At 31.8% G+C, this 21,301-nt stretch overlaps 1 protein-coding gene across 1 annotated transcript in view; it reads left to right on the forward strand.

The window, feature by feature from the left end:
* Positions 1-21,301, forward strand: part of Sol1 — a 224,370-nt gene that overhangs the window by 135,318 nt on the left and 67,751 nt on the right. Inside the window, exons 5-7 of the mRNA XM_026629750.2 lie at positions 8,284-8,440; positions 9,074-9,133; positions 16,011-16,099. Of these exons, the coding sequence (XP_026485535.1) occupies positions 8,284-8,440; positions 9,074-9,133; positions 16,011-16,099 (306 nt within the window). The remainder of the gene's footprint in view (positions 1-8,283; positions 8,441-9,073; positions 9,134-16,010; positions 16,100-21,301) is intronic.

Raw genomic sequence — 21,301 nt, forward strand, 5'->3', positions numbered from 1 at the left:
TAAAATTTAAATATTGAAGAGACTTTTATTATAATTTTACCAGCTACAGTATAAGAAGATATTTCTAGTACTTTTTGTTTTACAAATCGGGACAAAATTCGTGGACAGTTAAATTAAATGTAATTCTATAAAATAGTTAATAATTTTATATAAGAAAAGCTGGTCTAGAATTGTAATTTTTTTAAATCATCAGCCTAAATTTGAATATAAAATTTGCATCGTTTATACAAATATTGTAAAATAATCGACCAAGATGTGAGCCTTGAGGTACCCCGGATGTAATAGACTCGATAAATGAGCAGTAACCTTTGACAATCACCTTTGACCTTTATATTCCACTAGAGAAACCATCAAATAAACAAAATAAACTTTAAAAGGAAAGAATAATAGTAACTAAATGAGGTCCTTCTCTTGAGTATAAATTTAATATTACTATACATTTTTCGTTTTCCAACATTGGTACAAATTCAAAACAAAGCTATAACGGTAATCAACCTGATGCATTTATTTTAATAATTTAAAATATCGAAACCGTATACAGCTATACATAAAGATTCAATCGTAAAGGAACGTTTGTGTGCAAAAGGAATTTATACATATATAATATATATTTATAGATTTCAATTCAATTCAATAATTGTATAATTTCCTTTAATAATAAATAATAATAGTTATTAAGAAAATGAACAATAATTAAAAAATAGGTACGGTACAAATCAGCGGGTAGTGGTGGCAATTGAATTTTTTTTATTAATTTCTACAAAAAAACATCCACACTTAATACACATTCGTAAAATGAATCAATTTAGGTCATTGCATAAAAGTGTGATCCTTCATGACTTGTAATTGTGAGTGAGCAATGAGTTTGTAAAACTATCAATTAACGTATCTAAAATAAAAATCTAATGTCAGCCGATTGAGTATCAGTACATCCCGTGAACAATTCATACATGCAGCTAAAAACATATTTGATACTAAACTTTTGATATCAAACGAATTCACACTTAAGATATGTAATAGTATAAGTATGGCCACCTGATGGTAAGTGGTCACCACCGCCCATAGACAATGGTGCTGTAAGAAATAATAACCATTCCTTATATCACCAATGCGCCACCATCCTTGGGAACAAAGATGTTATGTCCCTTATGCCTGTAAGTACACTGGCTCCCTCACCCTTCAAACCGGAATACAACAATGAGAGGGTGGTACCTACCCAGACGGTTTTGCACAGTCCTACCACCAAGCAACTAAATTTGTAAATAACTATGGAAATGTCAAATTTAAGAAACATTTCGGAACAAGATAATTAAAAATCTTTGACATTCCGAATGTTATAATAAAATATATTATAATTACAGATTACATTATTCCGATAGAATATGTGAATAAGTCACGCAATGAATAATAATGAACACCAATTTCGAAAGTGGTTTATTAAAACAATGGAATTTTATATTGTACCAAAACCTTTGTATTTAGTTGATTTTATCACAATTGAAGAACAGCCATTTGCAATAACGTTGTTTTAAACACGTAGGTTGTGATAACAGCCTTATATTTTCTGAGTATTATTGTTTTTACACAAGAGTAGATTTTTCCGTTGAATATATAAATCGTTTCTGCTTAATCATTTATCAGCTGCAATGAACAATATTTTACGTAGCGCCAATAATTTGTATTCTCTTGAAATATTTAAATATTACGTTTAAAAATGTGATATTTATCTATTTTATATATATTTTTTAAATAAACATTACGAATTTGTTATTTGATGCAGCGAGAGTGAAATGTTACGATTTCAGATTAAAGTAGATAAAATTATTTAGGTTAGAGGTAAAGTTTTACGCAAGTCAGGCCTACCTGGTGACGATGCCTATATCACCCACTCATCACATTCTGTCGCCAAGAAATACTTAGTATTATTGTGTTCCGGAAGAGCGAATGAACCAGTGTAACTACAGGCATAAGTGATATAATATCTTATCTCTGCAAGGTTGGTAGTGTAAGGCGTTATAAAGACTGGTTAATATTTTTCACAGCTCTAATGTATGTTGGTGGTGGTGACCACTTACCATCAGGTGGCCCATTTGCTCGTTCGTACCTTTATAAAAAATAAAAAACTGAACGCTTTTTTTGGATTTTTATTTTCCGGAAAACATAAACAGAAGTCGCATGACTTAGAGACAGTACATTATATCATGTTATTTAATTGGTTTCTAACTTCTTATTTCGATAATTTCGATGGAATCTACATTCTAGGCAATGCTCCAAAATAACTTTGCTTATTTTCTAAAATCAATCTCAAGTATGTTTTTCCGGGTTTAAATCCCGTATTATTCTCTGCTCACTTATGTATCTTGGCTTTAAAGCTTACATAACAAACACAATGAGTTATCATTAAATAAAAGTAGAAAATTTAGATTCCTTCGGCTTTGTGCAAGCCTATGTGGATAGATATCTGCCGAGGTATCACCAACTACATCATATATTCCGCCGCCTAACAGCAGTACTCAGTATTGTTGTGTTTCGGTTTGATATGAAAGTGAACCAATGTTAGCACAAGCACAAGAAACATAACATCTTAGTTCCCAAGGTTGGTGGCGCATGTTGACTGCTTACCATCAGGTGCCCCATTTCCATTTGCTAAAGACGTCAATATGAATAATCACAATTCGTACCTAAAAATTTTTTTTTTTAAATCGACATATCGTAGATAGCAGAGCTAAATTACCTTTAAATATATATTATTATATTAGTATACAAAACTGGTGCGCAAAAGGGAAACGACTTAAGTGGTAAGCAGCTGTAAACATTGTAAAAAATGTGACAAAACGCATTCCCCGTAATCTGCAAAGCATATTGTGGTTAACACGGCTAACGCTTGTTACAAAAGCTTACACAAACGTATATGTATCTTATTTTTGAATGAATAAGATTCAATTTTCTGTTCTTGGTAAGTAGACGACACAGGTGTGTTTGCGTTTCATTACCGGCTACCTTCGAAGATAAATTGTACATCACTGCGCAGTTTATTGTTGGCTGATATTGAAGTGCACTCGTGACCTAATTTTTCCTCTTAGCTGGTTCTGATGTGAAAAAGTTATTATTTACGAAAAAATTAAAAAAGCTCTGTGAAACTAATATTTGGAATATGTTTGTCGTAATATTTCTAATGATTTTTAACCGCTGCAATTCTCAAGAAAAACTAGCCAAGTTACTAGCTGCGCAGGATATAATAGCACCCAACTGAGTGCACAAACACAGGTGATCTCTCAATTCCCTTACTCTAATAATCCAATGGGATGTCAATATGACAGAACTGATTAGAATTAAGCTGCAGGACCAATGGCTGTCTGTGCTCTGCGAACTACGGATGTATAAACATTCCCATCTTCAAAACTTCACGTGTAACAAGACAATGTCAGAGTAAAATTCAAAAAAAAAATTTTATTCTGTAAATTCTACGTGTTTACAAATTACCAGTCATGAAAATATGTTCGCTATAATTTGAACACGCGAATATCCGAGATGATCCAGGTGTTCAATACAATGGACCATTGTCTATATTAATCTTAAACATTTCGATACAAACAAATTTTCCACACCGTACCACCGTTTTCGTTGTTTTTAGTAAACTTTATTTAAGCAAGTTTAGTACAAAATCCTGAGTTTGCTTGTCTTTTTCATGGTATGCAAGATGACAAACGAGCAAGAGGCTCGCATGATGGAAAATGACTTCCAGCGTCCATTATCTGCAACACCGATTGGCTTGAAGTGAGTTGCCGGCCTTTAAAAAGTGTGCAGGCACTTTTCCTGAAGGTTCCCAAATCGTATCGATTTGGAAAAAACGCTTCAGAAAGCTGATTTCAAAGTGGTTGTGCAAGCAGAAAATACGTTGTTGTAGATTTTTAGTACATAATTTAATTTATATACATATATATATGTATGTTTTAAATAGCTTTATCTTAATAATTGCTATTTCACATTAATCATAAAATAGTTCTATAAAATATTGATTTATAAAATGTCATGATTATACGCATACTATGATTTAAGCAAATTCAAAAGATTAGAGAGATTTTTTCTACAGAACCGAGTGATGTCCCGAAATCTTTTTAAGGTCGTCGTTCGAGAACGATGTTCTACGTAGTACGACCTAAAAATTGATCCGTAGATGAATTAATAACAAATTATTTGCAACTTTGTTAAGTAAAAGTATTTATTGATGACACTTAAAAAAGAAATAAAGTAAATTAACGTTATTGAAAGTAACTTTTATATCCCTAATATAATTTAAAAAAATCGACCTCTTCAAAGAAATAGTTTCTTAGTATCATGAGTTGAACGAGCAGTCTGGTTTTCATTACTTTTTCAATATAGCGAGTTTTGTGGCAGCAACTATACGGAATTACGAACTGTTCCGTACAAGGAAAGTCTAACTTAGTTCCGAAGATAAGTTAAATGTAACTATAACGGAGAAAAAATGTTACAGTATGAGGCAAATATCCTACTTATAAGTGGAAAAATTTGTGTTAAAACGCTTGTTACTCGATTGCAATTCAAATATACTCAAATAGATGCCGATGAGGAATAAGAATCGTTTTTATGGAGTACATAAGGCGTATAATAATGAATAACTGTTAATAAATATATTCAGATTTTCTTTGTACGTTATGGGAATAAATCCTTTCAATTTCCTTACCTTACATTTATTCAGTTAATTTAAGTTTCTTCCAAGAGCTTCCAGGTTTCCTTAACTTTGCGTTCGTTGTCAAGTCTTTTCCAGCATTTTTATTTATTTAATATATCCATCGTTCTGGCGTCCTCTGACTCTCTTGCCACTTAGACCTGACCAATTAATAACCGGTGTTGGTTATCTTCTATCCTGTTCCCACGTAAGCAAATCACTTCCACTTCAGTCTTTTCCTACCAAACATTCAGTATACTCTTGTCCATAGCTAGTAACATCTCTCCTCACAGGTCTTCTGTATTCTTTCCCTTATGGTCGTTGTATATCCAAGTCTGTGATCTGTATGACATGCAGGATACTCCCGAATTAATTTTTTTATCAGATAGAAGGTTAGTTTTAATTTCATCATTTATTTTAAGCTCCAGAATTTACTCCATATTACTTTTATCCTTCTATGAATTTCATATTTATTTCTGGATTTGCTGAATGAAATGCATTTCCCTAAATATATATAAATAGCTCCTTACATACTCGAAACTCTGTGTATTATCGACTAAGTCTGGCGCCTAAGCTAATTTTCAGAAGAGATTACATCATCGAATCTAAGGTTATTGAAGTATTTTCAATTTATGTGAATTTTGTTTCCAGTCTCGATTATGGATATTATTATGTATTTTAGAACTGATATAAATAAAGTTAACCCTGTTCTACGCCTTTTCATATTTTGTTTATAAGGCATAACACAAAAACTTCTATATTTTACACTAATGAAACCACTTAAAGTTGTGTTCTAAAACGGATAAGAGAAGAACTATGTTTGTATCTATTCCTTAAAAATAGTTTGGTTTTATCATTTACACTGATGAGTAATACAAACACAGTAAGTGACAAATAATACTCATATCATTTTCATTTTATTTTATAATAATTTATATGTAGGATTTTAAAATACAAATTATAATAATTGGCGAATAGACTCAGCTCTGCAGCCTATGCGGTAAAATAAAATTAGACTTTTGACTGATGTGGATACGGCTCGCCTTGTGTATTTCAGTTATTTCCACAGTATAATGTCGTATGGCATCCTACTCTGGGGTAATGCAGCTGACATTAATACCATTTTTGTACTGCAGAAGAGGGCTATTCGTGCAATTTATAACCTGGGCCCAAAAGATTCGTTAAGAGGTAAATTTAAAGAAATTAAAATAATGACTGTCGCTTCTCAACTTGTTTTTGATAATGTTATGTATATACGCAAAAACATAAATGATTTTGCCAGAAATTGTGACGTACATTCTATTAATACTAGGAACAAGAATAAAGTTGTTACTCCAAGTACCCGATTATACAGGGTTAGTAACTCTTTTTTGGGGCAATGTATACGTTTTTACAATAGGATCCCAGAAAACGTTCAAAATTATTCAATTATAAAATTCAAAAGAATCGTTATAGAGCGTTTGTGTGCTAAAGGATATTACAACACTAATGATTTCGCCTCCAGGCTGTTTCAAATAGCGCTAAAATATCATTATTATTGTACATGCAAAATGGAAAAAAAAAACCCCGCTGAGTTTCTTTCGCCGGTTCTTCTCAGATCCGAGGTGTTAAATTCCGAACCGGTGGTAGATTTTTGACTATCAATAAGCAAGTGTAAACACTTCTATATTGAATAAAGATTTTTGACTTTGACTTTGATTAAATTTATAAAATTATTTTAAAAATAAATGTTCACTTACCATTTCAAAAACAAAACTCATCACATTTAACGGACCAGTGATTTCATTTATTCATTATTACACACGTTCACCTACATCCTTTGAAACGAAATTAAGCGAAAAGAATTCAGATACAACTCGAAATCAAAGTAAAATTGTTAAATGAATCCGAAACAACGCGATCTTATTATTTACAATATGAATTGTTACTTGCTCATAAAGGTTTCGAAATTAAGGGAAACAAAGTTCTACCTACCTCCTATTATTAATGGACTTTTTTCTTTCATTCGCTTACACACTTTTCAAATTAACTTCGCATTCAAATAATACATTTTTTGTTTTTATTTACTTTCCGAATTCTTGGAGTATAAAAGAATTCAAGCGAAAACATTTTATGAATTATTTTGCTTAATTAATTTATCGTAACTTTTTTCATAAAAATGTTTTAAATTTCTATAAAAAATATTGCTTTTATTTAGTCAACTATATTAATATCTAAGGAAACGTCGGTAATGCCTATCCGGAAAAAATGCTTAAGAAATATACATTAAATTTACACCAGTAGATGAATGTTTTTAGTATATAGGTTTTTGGATTCGTCTTTGGATTATTGAATAAAAAGTTTGAATTTCCCGTTCTTGTATAAATAAATAAGAAAAGCAATAAAATAAAACTTACTTAATTGTAACGATATAAAAGCAAGCTCGCATAATATGTGTATATACCCAGTCAACAATACGGTTGATATTGAACATATATATACGAAATTGTTTGAATACGAAATTTGAAATATGAAATGGGTTATTTCTAAAATTAAAGCAATAAATTGATGTAACCCAATACATCTGGGCTATGATATACAATATTTTGGAACCAAACATTACTCAGTTTTACCTCTGTTTATCTGGCTTTATCTACGTTACCTGCGAGCCAATTAACCTAGAAACCGTCGGATCCTCATAATTTAATACACTAAAGGGCATTTTATAACCTGACAGGGTGAAGGCAACAACAAAATGAAACAAGCTTTCCTCTACGTAATGTTACGTAACTAAGTACAGGAGATAAAAAAGGTGCGGTGTTGTTATCTGTTAAATGTATAACATTAAACGGCTTTTATTTATGATTGAACCGGCTAATCATTTTCTATGAACTATGATAACCTTCAGAACTATGAGATATTTTTAATCAATGTTTTTATTTCAATTATTTTTAATCTTTAATATTTTTTTTTTTAAATCAAATGCAATATGAGCAAATATATTTAAAGCTATTAAATAATATGTAATAGAAAACATAGTAGCAGCTCTGTATTTTACCGATTCAGATGAAATATGGTACGGAGATAGTTTGAGTCCCAGGGAAGGACATGAGCTACTTTATTGTAATTTATCCCTCGTGGGGGTAAAATGGGGGTCATGGTTTGTGTGCTATAGGTATGGTTTTATAATTTCATTCGAGTAAAACTCCTAGTTCAGCTAGTAATATGTATAACACTGATAATATAAAGTAGGAAAGTTTGATTAAGGGCGATAATATCAAATTGTATCAGTCAGTTTTGAATAATATTTTAATGTTAGATAGTTTTATTTGTTATGAAATCTTATCGACTACAAATATCACACCATGATCCGTAGGCGCAGTAATATTAACATAGGCTACATGTAATCACTTCTATTCAATGGTGTAGCAAGTTATACTTATATTACTTTTTCTATCTTGGAATCCAACGATCAGAGGCTAACATGCTTTTATCCAAATCTCAAAATCATAACGGCTTGATTATCAATATAAAAAAACTGGTTCGATTCCAACTGACCGTCGTCTCACTCTAACTTTGCCTTTCCTTTTAATAAATATTGATGTTATTTCCAGGTCTTTTTGAAACCGAGGGCGTCCAAATACCGGGAACCGAATGCGACTACCAGTTCAGCCGGTCCGGCAACCGTCCGACTCACGGCCGGCTGTACAGCCCACGCTACCCGTCCATTTACCCCAACAATGTTCGCTGCTCCTACCATTTTCACGCAAGGTAATTTATTTATTTTAGAAAGCGAAGAAAACAAATTGTTTTTTAACGATGTGGTAGTAAGTGGTAGATAAAAATCAATTCTGAACAAAGCAATTAAAAACTTTGAATTAACGAAACATTTGGTTAGAGTCATTCACCCATGGGAATAACCCACGCTGACATACACAAAGGGTACAATGGTAGACAACTTGGAAACCTAAAAACAAATTCGAAGCTGACACATATGTTCATTTATAACTAAAAATTTGATCAATTATTTGGAATTCATTAATCGCAGTTGAGCATTTTTAAATCTGAATATACTATAAAAAAAAGGATTTTAAAATAAATATTTTATAAATTTTAATAAAATAACATCAGGATAAAATTCCAGTGAAACAGATAAATAATGCAAGCTTACATGACATCATGAACACACGGATGAATAAATGTTTACTTCTGCATCCGTAAACAAAAATAAAAAAAAAAATTGCTAAAAATTATTATTCACGAACGAGAAAGAAGTAATATAGCAAGTCTCTATAATATTGCTTTCAATAAAGTATGTCCAATCAAATATTCGCGGAATATATGATCCCAGTGAAGCGGAAACTCATATAATGTATATTATAATACTGTCCTTGTCATTTTCAGGCCAAAGGATCGCGTGAAGATAGTATTTGAAGAAATCTCCTTACAAAAAGGGGATATAAGGTGCGTAGAAAATATATTCAACGTTTGAACAACGCTTCATTTAGCGTACTATTTTAATATCGAAATTGATATCGGTACTCTAGCATTCGAAGCGTATATGTCTAACTTAATAAATATATTTTGATCCTACTGGAACTAACGGATTTAGTAAATATTTTCTGTGTTGTAAAAATTAATGCTATCCAAGTGCTCAATAAATTATTCAAAGGAATTAAAAAAATACAATATTTCTGCTCAGTAAAGCTATTCTACACGAAAAAAAGTCTGACGTCATCTTAGATCAGACATGTGGCATTTCAGAAGCCGATGCGTAAATATTAAAATTTATACACATACACGTATGTCAAGTCAATCACAGTATGTCGCCTTTTAATATTTAAGGCGTGATTTCTCACAGTATGTTTCTGTAGAAATTAAAATACGCAAATAACATTTCATATCTCTAAATAAAAACGTGAATATCTTACAAAGTAGTTATAAATAGTTAATGAAATTTAATAGTAAGATACAGGAAGTGTTTAAAAATTGTTATTTTATCTTATTCCTCTGAATTTCATACGATGTTATATTGAATGAAATCGTGTACAAACATAACCAAAAAATAATAACAGTAAATAATAATAATAATACACCTGGTTTAGATTGTTTTGTTTTATCATTTCTCATCGGCATTTCTCCTCAAATAGGTAATAGCCTCGAAAATACTTTAGTAATAAATTCGTTAGCATATAAAGGACCTGCGACGATTTCACTTAAGCAGAGACTTAACAGAAAACAAAGCCCACGTGAAAAATAGCGTGAAGAAGTAACTCAAACATAAAAACCCACTTCGAACGCCCAGATAACCTCAGAGTTATTTCCTACTAAAAGTTAGGTAGAATCTTTATGACTTCGATGTCATAAAGTAGGCAATAGTCTGAAAGAAGAGCGTATCGTATAAATCTCATAACCTTGTTATAATCCACTCAGAATCATAAATAAATATATGCCCAGTTTATGGCGTTACGTCACACGTCGCTGATTTGTGGACGTCGTGTAATTTCAAACAAATCGAAATTAATTTTGCGGTTTAAGTGACAAATCCATATCTGCGTCTACATACAAAAATACAGAAATCAAATAAAGCGTTTAAATTAAATATTCTCTGAGAAGGTTATATAAATGTTACCGAATATTTATTTTAGAAATATAAGCTACTAGTGGTCGCTCGCTTTGGGTGTTCGTTGTCAGGTGCTAGGCATAAAAAAGATAGTCTGTCTTTCCTTGGGGTTCAAGCTCGCTTACCAAATATCATCAAACTCGGTTAAGTGGTTTGACCGTGAAAGAGCAATAGACAGACAGAGTTACGTTTTCATTTAAAATATTAGTATAGATTGAAGCTTATACTTCAAGCTAACACTATAGCTTGAAAGATAAGCTTCTACGACCTCCGTGGTCGAGTAGTGTGTACACCGGTTTTCATGGGTACGCCACTCCGAGGTCCCGGGTTCGATTCCCGGCCGAGTCGATGTAGAAAAACGTCATTAGTTTTCTATGTTGTCTTGGGTCTGGGTGTTTGTGGTACCGTCGTTACTTCTGATGTCCATAACACAAGTGCTTTAGCTACTTACATTGGGATCAGAGTAATGTATGTGATGTTGTCCAATATTTATATTTATTATTTATTATACTAATATAACAGATATACCCTTACCAAAAATATAATAATGAACGACTCTATTTATTTTTAAGAAATATAATATTGATATAAATGTACTCAAATAAACAGTAAATCCACTATACCTATAAAATATGGTAATATGAAAAATAAATAATATTACTTTCAAGGTAACACGACAAAGTTCACTCGTGAAATATGTTACTTGAGATGATAAAATGCGTTGTTATGACAAATTCTTCAGCGCAAATCTTTACTGGACTCGAGGGAACGTAACGCGACGAAAATGACTCCAATTTTCTCTTGAATATAAAAAAATAATTTCAAATATGATATAATATTACAATGTTTTTGTTTTTAACATTGTCAAATTATCATGCATAAAAATCGAAACAGTGATCATTTAACTCATTTGCGTTTATCTAATTAAATATATATATAAACAAATATTATTATGACTCATTCCAAATTATTACAATCACTTAGAGTGATATCATTTTCATTATAATGATATTAACTAATCTAACAGACCTTCGAAATCAATCAATAGAAGTACTTTCATATACAAACGTATAATGGCATAACAATTACGACCACTACACATTCAAAAATGTTCATCCGTTCAAAATAGTGAACAATTAGGTCACAGATTAAATAAAATTATCGCGTCCTTAAAGTAGGAAATTGAATGTAAAATTCAATTATTACGATATTAGTTTGGAACCGCGCTCCGGTCCATTAATTTAATATTAACCTAACTCGTTACATAGCATCACGGGTAGTGCGGCGAACGCGGTACTGTTGTGGTTGTGGTCAGCGCTATGCGTTTATAATGTTTAATTAAACATTTGCGATTTTACATAACGCGATTTGAATGTCTTGTAATAAATACTATTTTTAAAGTGGTGACGGACAATTCCGAAGTCGAATTTTAATTCAACGTAAAAATATTCTATAATTTGTTATTATTCATCTCATTAATCATCCAATATTTCGCAAATGTTAAGCTTTTTGGGTAACCTAGTCTGCCCTTTGCCATCTACTTTAACCTTTGGCCGGAATGAGCAATTAGTAACGTAAGATGCTTAGACTTATTGTAATGACGTCCTATTCATACAACCTTTCCTCCTTTATTTTACCTACTAAGTAAGATAATTTCCAAACATACTGGCACAACTGAATTGTATTTATTAAAATACGCTTTAAGATCAATTTGCATTTATCTAACTTCGATAGTTATTTCTCGTTAGTGGTCACCAACTTTACATAAAGTTACATATCTAGACGTATCCTACCTACAAACTCGTAAAAGCAAGGAACTGCAAGAATGCATGATTACATCTATGGGTTTAGACTTTTCATTTATCGGTATAGCAAATAAATCAATATTAGAATTGTTTAAATTAAGTAAGCACAAATTATTTGCCAATTGAAAACTGTAATAATCGTTGCATTTTTTTTTAAATAATAACATATATAAGATACGTGAAACTATATACTAATAAAAATAATTCGTTCTTAATAACTAAGACCTTTTGCAATTTGCAATAGCGTTATGATTTTATTATTCCTCGTTACGTAACTACCCACATCTTCCAACTTAGGTTGTTTTTATTAATTAATTTCATCATGTTATCAATAATATTATGTTTGTGCTGAACAGCCACTTAATGGCTTTATTATGTTACTTGTTTTGCTAGTAGGGAAGTTTCGAAATAGAAATATACTACTTCGGTCACTGTCTCTATACAATTAGCAACAAGGGGCCAAGTTATTTCTCAGTTTGAAACTGAATTTAAGGTACTGACAACATTTCCCTCTTAACCTATTTTAGTATCACATTTAAAGCGCCATACAGACTTGTTTAGACATTGTACTCAGCATTAGGTAGGACTTTGTGCAGGCAAGCTTGGGTAGGTACCAATCATTCATCAGATATTCTACCGACAAACAACAGTGCTCAGTATTTTTATATTCTGGTTTGAGGGGTGAGTGAACTAGAGTAACTACAGGTACAAGGGACAACATCTTAGTTCCCAATGTTCGTGGTGTATTGCCGATGTAAGGAATTGTAAAGATTTATAACAGCATCATTGTCTATCGGCGGTGGTGGCCACTTACCATCAGAAGGCCCATTTGCTCGTACATATATCATAAAAATAATAATAATTACGTATATACAAAGCATTATATAACCATAATAAAACTATAACAGGCTGTACACAGGCATTTTATAATGTGGTTTAAATTTGTTTTATGATTGACCAAAGGCTGTAATTAAAGTATTTCTAAAGGTGACACGAGGAAATTGCTATATTTTATATTTCAATATACTTTTGTAACTCGTCAAAGTTAGTTTAAATGTTGGCTTAACGCATGAGTAAATGACATAAATGTACCAAAAACAAAATATAAATTACTTTAAAACTAATTCGAGATATTTTAAATCAAACTGAACAAAAGTAAAGAAGATCTGAGACGGTTCAGTGACTATATCAAATTTACCTAGACCGAATATTGCGGGTTCAAAGCCGGGAAAGCGTCACTGGGCTTTTACGTAAATAATTATGGTTTACCTCGTGCTCGGTGGTGTAGAAATACTTCATAACAAACCTGAATATGTAGGCTGGAATACAGCCACGTGTTTATCCACCGAGTCGAAATGGAGCGAAAAACTTCCCTCCTCAACTGGAGAGCAGACTCTTGTCCAGGAATGTGGCATTTACAGTTACTTCACATTGCATTATATATAACATATTATATGTTACATCGCTATTACATATACGTTTTAATATGCCGAGTGAACGTTAACTTTATATACAATGATAGTGATCTAAGTCTCGTGAAGCAATAACGATTGAGACAAATTAACACATTCCCAATTAGATTCGAGTCGATTCAAGCGAGAATACCTCTGTGATGTGTGAACGCAAATTCTATTTGAATGGGACAGAAGCGCAACTGTATATTACGCAGTTAATTAACCGAGGATATACTCCGAGTTTATTAATAGAACATGATAATGAATATACGTTAACTGTTGCATATTTTTATATGAATCTGCGAGAATTTTCTATAGAAATTAACGAATCAAGCGAGTCTTGGATAATGTTTGGTTGAAATTTAATATTTTACTCTTGGACGAAATTTTTATGATAACTTCTAACGTTTGTTATCAAATACTGCGATCCACATGCTTTTATATATATGTTGATACGGTTTCTTGGTGGTACCCACTCGTCCAATCTACCGCCAAACAGCCTTGCTCAGTATTGTTGTGTTTCGGTTCGTAGGGCAAGTCAGCACAGTAAGTGTACCTAATAACCGGCACAAGGAACGTAACAACTCAGCTTCAAAAGTAGATGGCACATTTACCAGTCCGTTCTCTTGTTGAACACAAAAAAAAATACATTCAAAATTCGTTTTATTGTATCCAAAAATCACTCGCAAATTATTTTGTATTATAATAAAAAAAAATAAGAGTTTCATTGAATATATCAATTACAAAAAATAATAGCAATAACGCATACCGAAATATTTGCTATATAAACTAATAAGCATAATCAAAGGGGGAGGAGTTAAACCAAATGAACGACATGAACATTGAATTGACATGATATCATTGGTTATCTTGATTAATCTGCGGTTTCATTATAGATTCATGAAAGTGGATAATTGTACTTAAGTGGAACAGTGTTGTATTATAAATAGAGATATATTAATCAAGAAATGTTTGTAGTACATATTAGCAGAGCTATTAGCAAATCGCATGGAATATTTATATCTATGGTTTATCTTTAAACCTTCTACGGTTAGAATATATTCTATTGTTTTTAGGATTATCATCGAATAATACTTGTATTATTCTTTCAAGATCTGGGTGTTTCTTTCCGAATCGGTGGTAGAATTTTGTCAGTCAGTAAGAATGTGTAATGTTTCTATGTTGAATAAAGATATTTTAATTCGAAATAATGGGAACAATTCATTTTTTTTTAATAGATTATCCTATTTGAATATAGCGGTTACCAGGAATATTGGTTTTAAAGAGTTATTTTTCTTTTTATTTTTCTGTCTTATTAGTGTGAAGTTTATTTTGAGACTTTAAATGGATACAGATCTAGGGATCAGAGTCTGACCTATGATTCGTAGATCATTAGATCTGTGTATATTTTCGTATAAGACATAAATATAAATTTATGGTATGTTTTGCATTACCAGACGGATTACAAATTATTATCGGATATTTTATTCCGGTCTGTGTTCCAACGCACAGTGATATATATATTTTTAAATATTTTACATGCCTTTGGTCATTTTTCTATTACTTTAGTTGAGTTTGATGTATTTGTCTCCAAGAAGATAATAATTGAAATTTCACGCATAATATTAAAATTATCATCTGTTCTTTTTTTGTTTGCAGCTTTTTTAATATTAAAAATATTTTTTTATATATAATTGTTGCCCAACAATTATAATCAACTAGTTGTACCCTCGACTTCTCTCGCGGATTAGGTCTTACAAACAAAGTTTCTCTTTTATTATATTACTGTGGATAAAAAATACTGTCAATGATCGTGAGATTTCTAATCAACTTACCTAAATGAGATCACATGTGTAGTACCGACAGGTGGCCTGGCCGTAAAGCTATAACAAAATTTTGTACCTATGGACCAAAATTACTCATATTCACAGCATAATATTATATTCGATTAGTGGTGACGTATTGATTAATTTTACTATTTTTATATTTGCGACTGTAGCCTTAATAACGTAGTTTGTTAGTAAATTATAGGAGCAAATTTTAAACAAAAACATTCAACATTATGAACACAATTAATAATTATATACGTATAGTCTGTTTCTGAGATAAATTTCCATGTTGTAAAATTTTGCTTTTTAAAATATGGAAATTTGACTGGGTCGAGAATACTAATGATTAAATCTTTGAATTTTGTACGTCTTCATAATTCATAAATAGCTTTTTCAGACCTTTAACCATTATCTACAATCATTTATAAAGCTATATCTATTCTGCGAAATTATTCAGAATCTGAATAACAAATTATACTGATTTAATTTTAATTTCTACGGTCAATAAAAGCGAATTGCACGAACAAACTTATTTGAACATTTTAATGATAAACCAACGAGTTTCAAAACTATCACCAATCGAACAGAAACGTCCGAGTTTAACGAAGTTAATCTTTAGTTTATTTGCAGTTGCCTGCGACGTGCGGATATCATCAAAGTATTCGATGGCAGGGACACGAACGCGCCAACTATCGCTATGTTATGTAACGAGATTACAGGTAACAAACATGTTTTTATATTTGTTTAACCGTTCTGTTTCGTTTTTCCATTTATATTTTCATACATAAATATTTATAAATGTATGAAACTGTCTCGTTAGGCTAGGTACTAGTTTATAAGCTTGCATATTCTAAAACTTTGGATTCAAGTCTGGGAATAGGTCAATAAAAACATACTAAGTTTTTCTACCACGAAACTCTCAGTAGCAGACTGAAGTTTGGAAGCAGGACAGCCTCGTAAATCAGTTGCTCCTTTATCTTGTAGAGTTAAAAGATAAGTCTTCCACCTTTCGCATGGGATTGCCACTCTAAGATCCCTGTCACTGTGCTCCATAGCTTCTCCAATGCGTTTTCCAATTAAGTTACCTACCTAACTTACATTTGAAATCACTTTCTCAGGAATAACGTTATTTTGTATGTTAAGCTGATAAGGAGAAAATAAAATTTAATGTTAATTTTGATTTATCATCAATTGATCAATCAACCCATCTAACATTTTGTTACAATTGTATATACATTTTCATTAAATAATTAAATTTAGATGGAAAGTCTCGCGATTAGTTTAAAGCGGCTGTAAGTAAACGATGGATCTATTCTGTACGGAGCAATTCGAAATTCACCGCAGAACACGACAGTGATATATCAGATATTGATATGACATCGATCAAGATAATATATACATATCAAAATGTCGTATCACCATAAGTCGGTTAATATACTCTTATAGAATCGCAGCGGTAGTTAATGTATAATATATCATGAACATTTAAATATAAATAAGTAAATAGATAAACAGATAAATAAATGAACATCAGCGCTGAAGTTGACCAAGGAGATTATCGTCAACATTTGTCGGTGCATTCACTTATCGTACAAAACGTTTTGAAATACAATTCGATATTAAGTTGTTTGTACTTTGAACTGCGATATTTCTTATTCCATATCTTCTACTGATGTATTAATCTTCTACGACAACTAGAAACTTTCTTTTAGTTTACAGTGTGTAATTTTATAGCGATTACGTTAAAAATGATAAAGTTTTATCCTATTTTATACGTCATGATAATAAATTTACTCCTATATATCTTGGTGGTAGGGCTTTGTGCAAGCCCGTCTGGGTAGGTGCCACCCACTCATCATATATTCTACTGAAAAACAGCAGTACTCTGTGTTGTTGTGTTCCGGTTTGCTAGTGTAACTACAGGCAAAAGGGACATAACATCTTAGTTTTCAGGGTTGGTGGCGCGTTGGTAATGTAAGGGTTAATATTTCTTACAGCGCCATTGTCTATGGGCGGTGGTGACCACTAACCATCAGGTGGCCCATTTGCTCGTCCGCCTATCGTCACAACAAATATATATCCGAGTTCCTTATATTGTTACGATATTTGTAAGTGGCCTAACTCGTATAAAGGTCTTACTTCTGCGTCACAGTCTTTCCTTTTTAAGGAGAAAATATTCAAGATCACTCGACCACGTTGGTCCACTGCGGGTTGGATACACGTTACAAATTCTCATCCTTCACGTGCAATTTTCCTCAAGATGTTTTCCTTCATCGCCGAGGTAGACATTAATTATAAATACAAATTAAGCACATAAAATTAAGTGATACTGTGATACCCGGGTTTGAACAGAATCGACGGTTAATAGTCACATCTTCTAACCGTAATGTTATGTGTATCCTTTAATGTTATCTATGAATAAAAATGTACTAAGTATGTCTGAAACAGACACAAGTCAAGGTAATTAACTAAATATTATTATTTATTATTCTGTTGCAATAAAAAATTGTCAATCGCATTTTAGGGATCGGGGTTAGTTTGGAGGGTTGGTCGACAGTTTTTAGGTTTAAAAAGTAGCATATGTCCTTTCTCTAGTTTCAAACTTACTTCATGACACATTTCATGAAATTCGCTTCAGTTGTTCAGCTATGAAAACGTAACAGACAGAGTTACTTTCGCATCTATAATATTAGTATAAATATAGATTCGTCAATTTTAATTTATCAATTAACTACACAAATATATCATGTATCCAAGCCAAAATTAAGTCGATGGAGAATTAAAGTCAATTCGAATTCAAAATAAAACCAAATCCAAGTAGACTTTTAATATGTGCCTGTCCGAAACAGTCATTTTACAACTGACACACAAAACAGGACTTATTAATCCTATTATAATTAAATTAACTTTAGTCTGTACATATTTGATGTTGGATTACGAGTATTTAGCATTACGTTTGGCTTTTTGGCTTAACATAATTTTATTTACGAGACTGAACAGCTGTAATAAATGACAACATCATTACCGTCACTCTAGGAAGGAACTAAGAACCGGAATAAATGTACCATGAAGAGTTACCGTCACTAAAGCTTCTCTAAAGGAACGGAGCAGCGTGGCGGTTAGACAATTTTTCATTGTGACATTTATTGAGTAGCTACCTATCTACCATAGCGAAAACAACATTTTGTACGGCACTCGAGGGAACGTAGGCAAGTTTTAATATAAACTGCTGTATCAACAATGCAACTCGCGTTCAGCATCTTCATAATCAATCATGATGTCAAGTAATGCACGAACTATTCTTTCGAATATTACGGCTAAATGTTAAGGGTTAGACATATATTATATCCTCTAAACTATTTTATACTTCATCATATAGATATATAATATTAAATAGTACGCAATATTTGAGAATAACATGTTCCTTATAAATATCATAAGATTTCATTTAAAAAAAAACTGTTTCTAACGTTGGCTTGTATTTTTGTAATTAATTAGTATATAATTATGCTTTATATGTCAATATCAGTCTTAGTATTACGAATAGACTTCCCAACCTGCCAACTAGGATATGATCCAAGGTACGTCACAGGAGACATCTCTTCGGATGTACGTGTTTAAATATTACAAGACGTGGTTGAGTACTCGCCCAAGGTTGGTGACACTATTAAGGCCTGTAAACTCAACAACAATTACACAATCAAGAAAAAAGTTGGTTAAATTTATAAAGTTTAGTGAACTGTAGTCTATAGCTTTTTTATTCAACATTTTTCCTCACTTACTGCGTGCTTGAATAGCGGTAGAACATTGTTTGACAGCCAATTTAAAAACAACAACCATCCGACATCGTTTGAAATGTTTTATAAATACAAAGCTACCGTTGAAAATAACAACTCCATTCGTATCCGCATAACTTTCATAAGGTATTGAGTTATAACGCTTTCGCCATTTCATCGCAAGCAATTTAATAGTGGTATTTCCTCCAATACATATAAAATGAGTTATTCCTCGCAATATACTTTGAAGCCGCGATTTCATTGTACGCGATCGATCGATCCAGCCGAGCATTCTATCAGCACGTCACCTCAGTCGCAGTCCGCTTCTGAATGAATAATGCCACGTCGAAGTGAATTCAACTTTTATTCTGTCACGACTACTATAGAAAATGGTGCTTGACGTATAAAGTAACAAGGTTTATATTTACACTCTAAATTGGTCCAAGTTGTATTATATAAAGAAAATGAATCATTAAATTAACCTTGCAAAATGATGGTTCAAAAGTTTTCAAAAGTGCCTATTTGAAAAAAGTATACATAATGTTTGTATTTTGTATCATTGGGAGAGTAACTATTTGTATCATTGGGAGAGTTCTAGTAAGATTGATTAATCTTGAGCGTTGGCTGAATATTTAAAGCGATTATATTTTAACTAATAATAAAATTAAGTCCTCTTGTATTTGATTTATTTCTGAACTATAATGTCTTAATCAATTGTTGACAATAACAGACTGATACTTTTAAGATACGGTAGAGTTATTCTCTAAATTCTCCAATGTGTAATTATAATAGGGAACGTAAACGTGATATGCGACATTTTCCGTGATAATAATAACATACCTTTAAATGATATCAAATCAAAAACTTATCACTGTAAGTCGGACACGTCTCAAGAGTGATATACAAAGCGAGCGTGTCTGCAGTCCTATTCTTACAGAATAGGAGTGCAGACATGAAATTGAATTGGTTATGTAAAAACAATGCGTGTTAGGTACTTATAATTTAAACGCGAAATTGATCTTAGACCCAACAACGCATGAATCTTGACAGAAGATTGTGGATTCAGCACAAGACAAGTATATTTCGTGTTATTTAAATATTATATATTATTGACTTCTATCTTCTTCGAGAAAAAAAATATTGTGTGTAGTCTATCACCCCTCAAATATCCGATATCCGTAACCCGTAATATCTATCCCCCCATTAGAACAGTGTGCTGGTAAACCAAAAATAAACTCCAATAATAATCTAATCATTGGTAAGCAAAGCCAATCATTGGAACATTTACGAGTTACTTTGAATAACAATAAACATGCTCCAAGTGTTCCTATCTCCTTTTAAATCATTACTAAGATGGAAATATGTGAAATCACATCGCTGATACTAGTGACAAGGCAACGGGTTATTTTTCTTTGAAAGAATTCCGATTAAAATGGGAAATGGTTCAATTCCACGCCGTCATGACATGTGCAGTAATAATTCAAAGTAAATTTTGATTCGTCCCTATATTATATGGAAATGTGTTCACTTTACTGTAAAAAAAAACATTATTTAATTGCTATTGAATGAATGCAAATAACACATTAATTAACTTTTATAAAAAAAAAATCACAATTGTTAAATATTGAAAATCTATTTTCATTTATATATTTCTTAGATCCATTAACATTATTCCAAATTAGGATTGGAAAGCAAACCAACAACTTTAAAAGTTTTGGATTTTTTCGAAAATGACCACCATATAACAACGCCTTTCGTGCGACAAGGACGAGATGAACTAAAAACACAAATAAAGCACATAACACTCATTACTCTTTGTAACCAATCTTCTCTTTAAAGTAAAAACTTCGAGTTTATTCCACAGATTTTTATGACTTAGGAGTATGACAGATTTTGTTTTGATTTAATTTAATTGTAAGCTGATGGCGCCTTTCGCACGTTTTACATTTGTTTTTTTTTTTATACAGACATAGCCCACTCTGTACCCGGCCAGTAACTTTTATCCGCTCTCTAAAATTAATTATTTGTTAAATCTTAATCGTAATTAGTAAATTGCAATCAAGAATCCTCTTTAATTTTCTACACATCTACAGCTGGAGCTCTTTAAAATAAAACCACAACCGATCTTCTACGAGCAGCTAACGG

Source organism: Vanessa tameamea, chromosome 12, assembly GCF_037043105.1.
Source record: "Vanessa tameamea isolate UH-Manoa-2023 chromosome 12, ilVanTame1 primary haplotype, whole genome shotgun sequence".
Classification (NCBI taxonomy): domain Eukaryota; kingdom Metazoa; phylum Arthropoda; class Insecta; order Lepidoptera; family Nymphalidae; genus Vanessa; species Vanessa tameamea.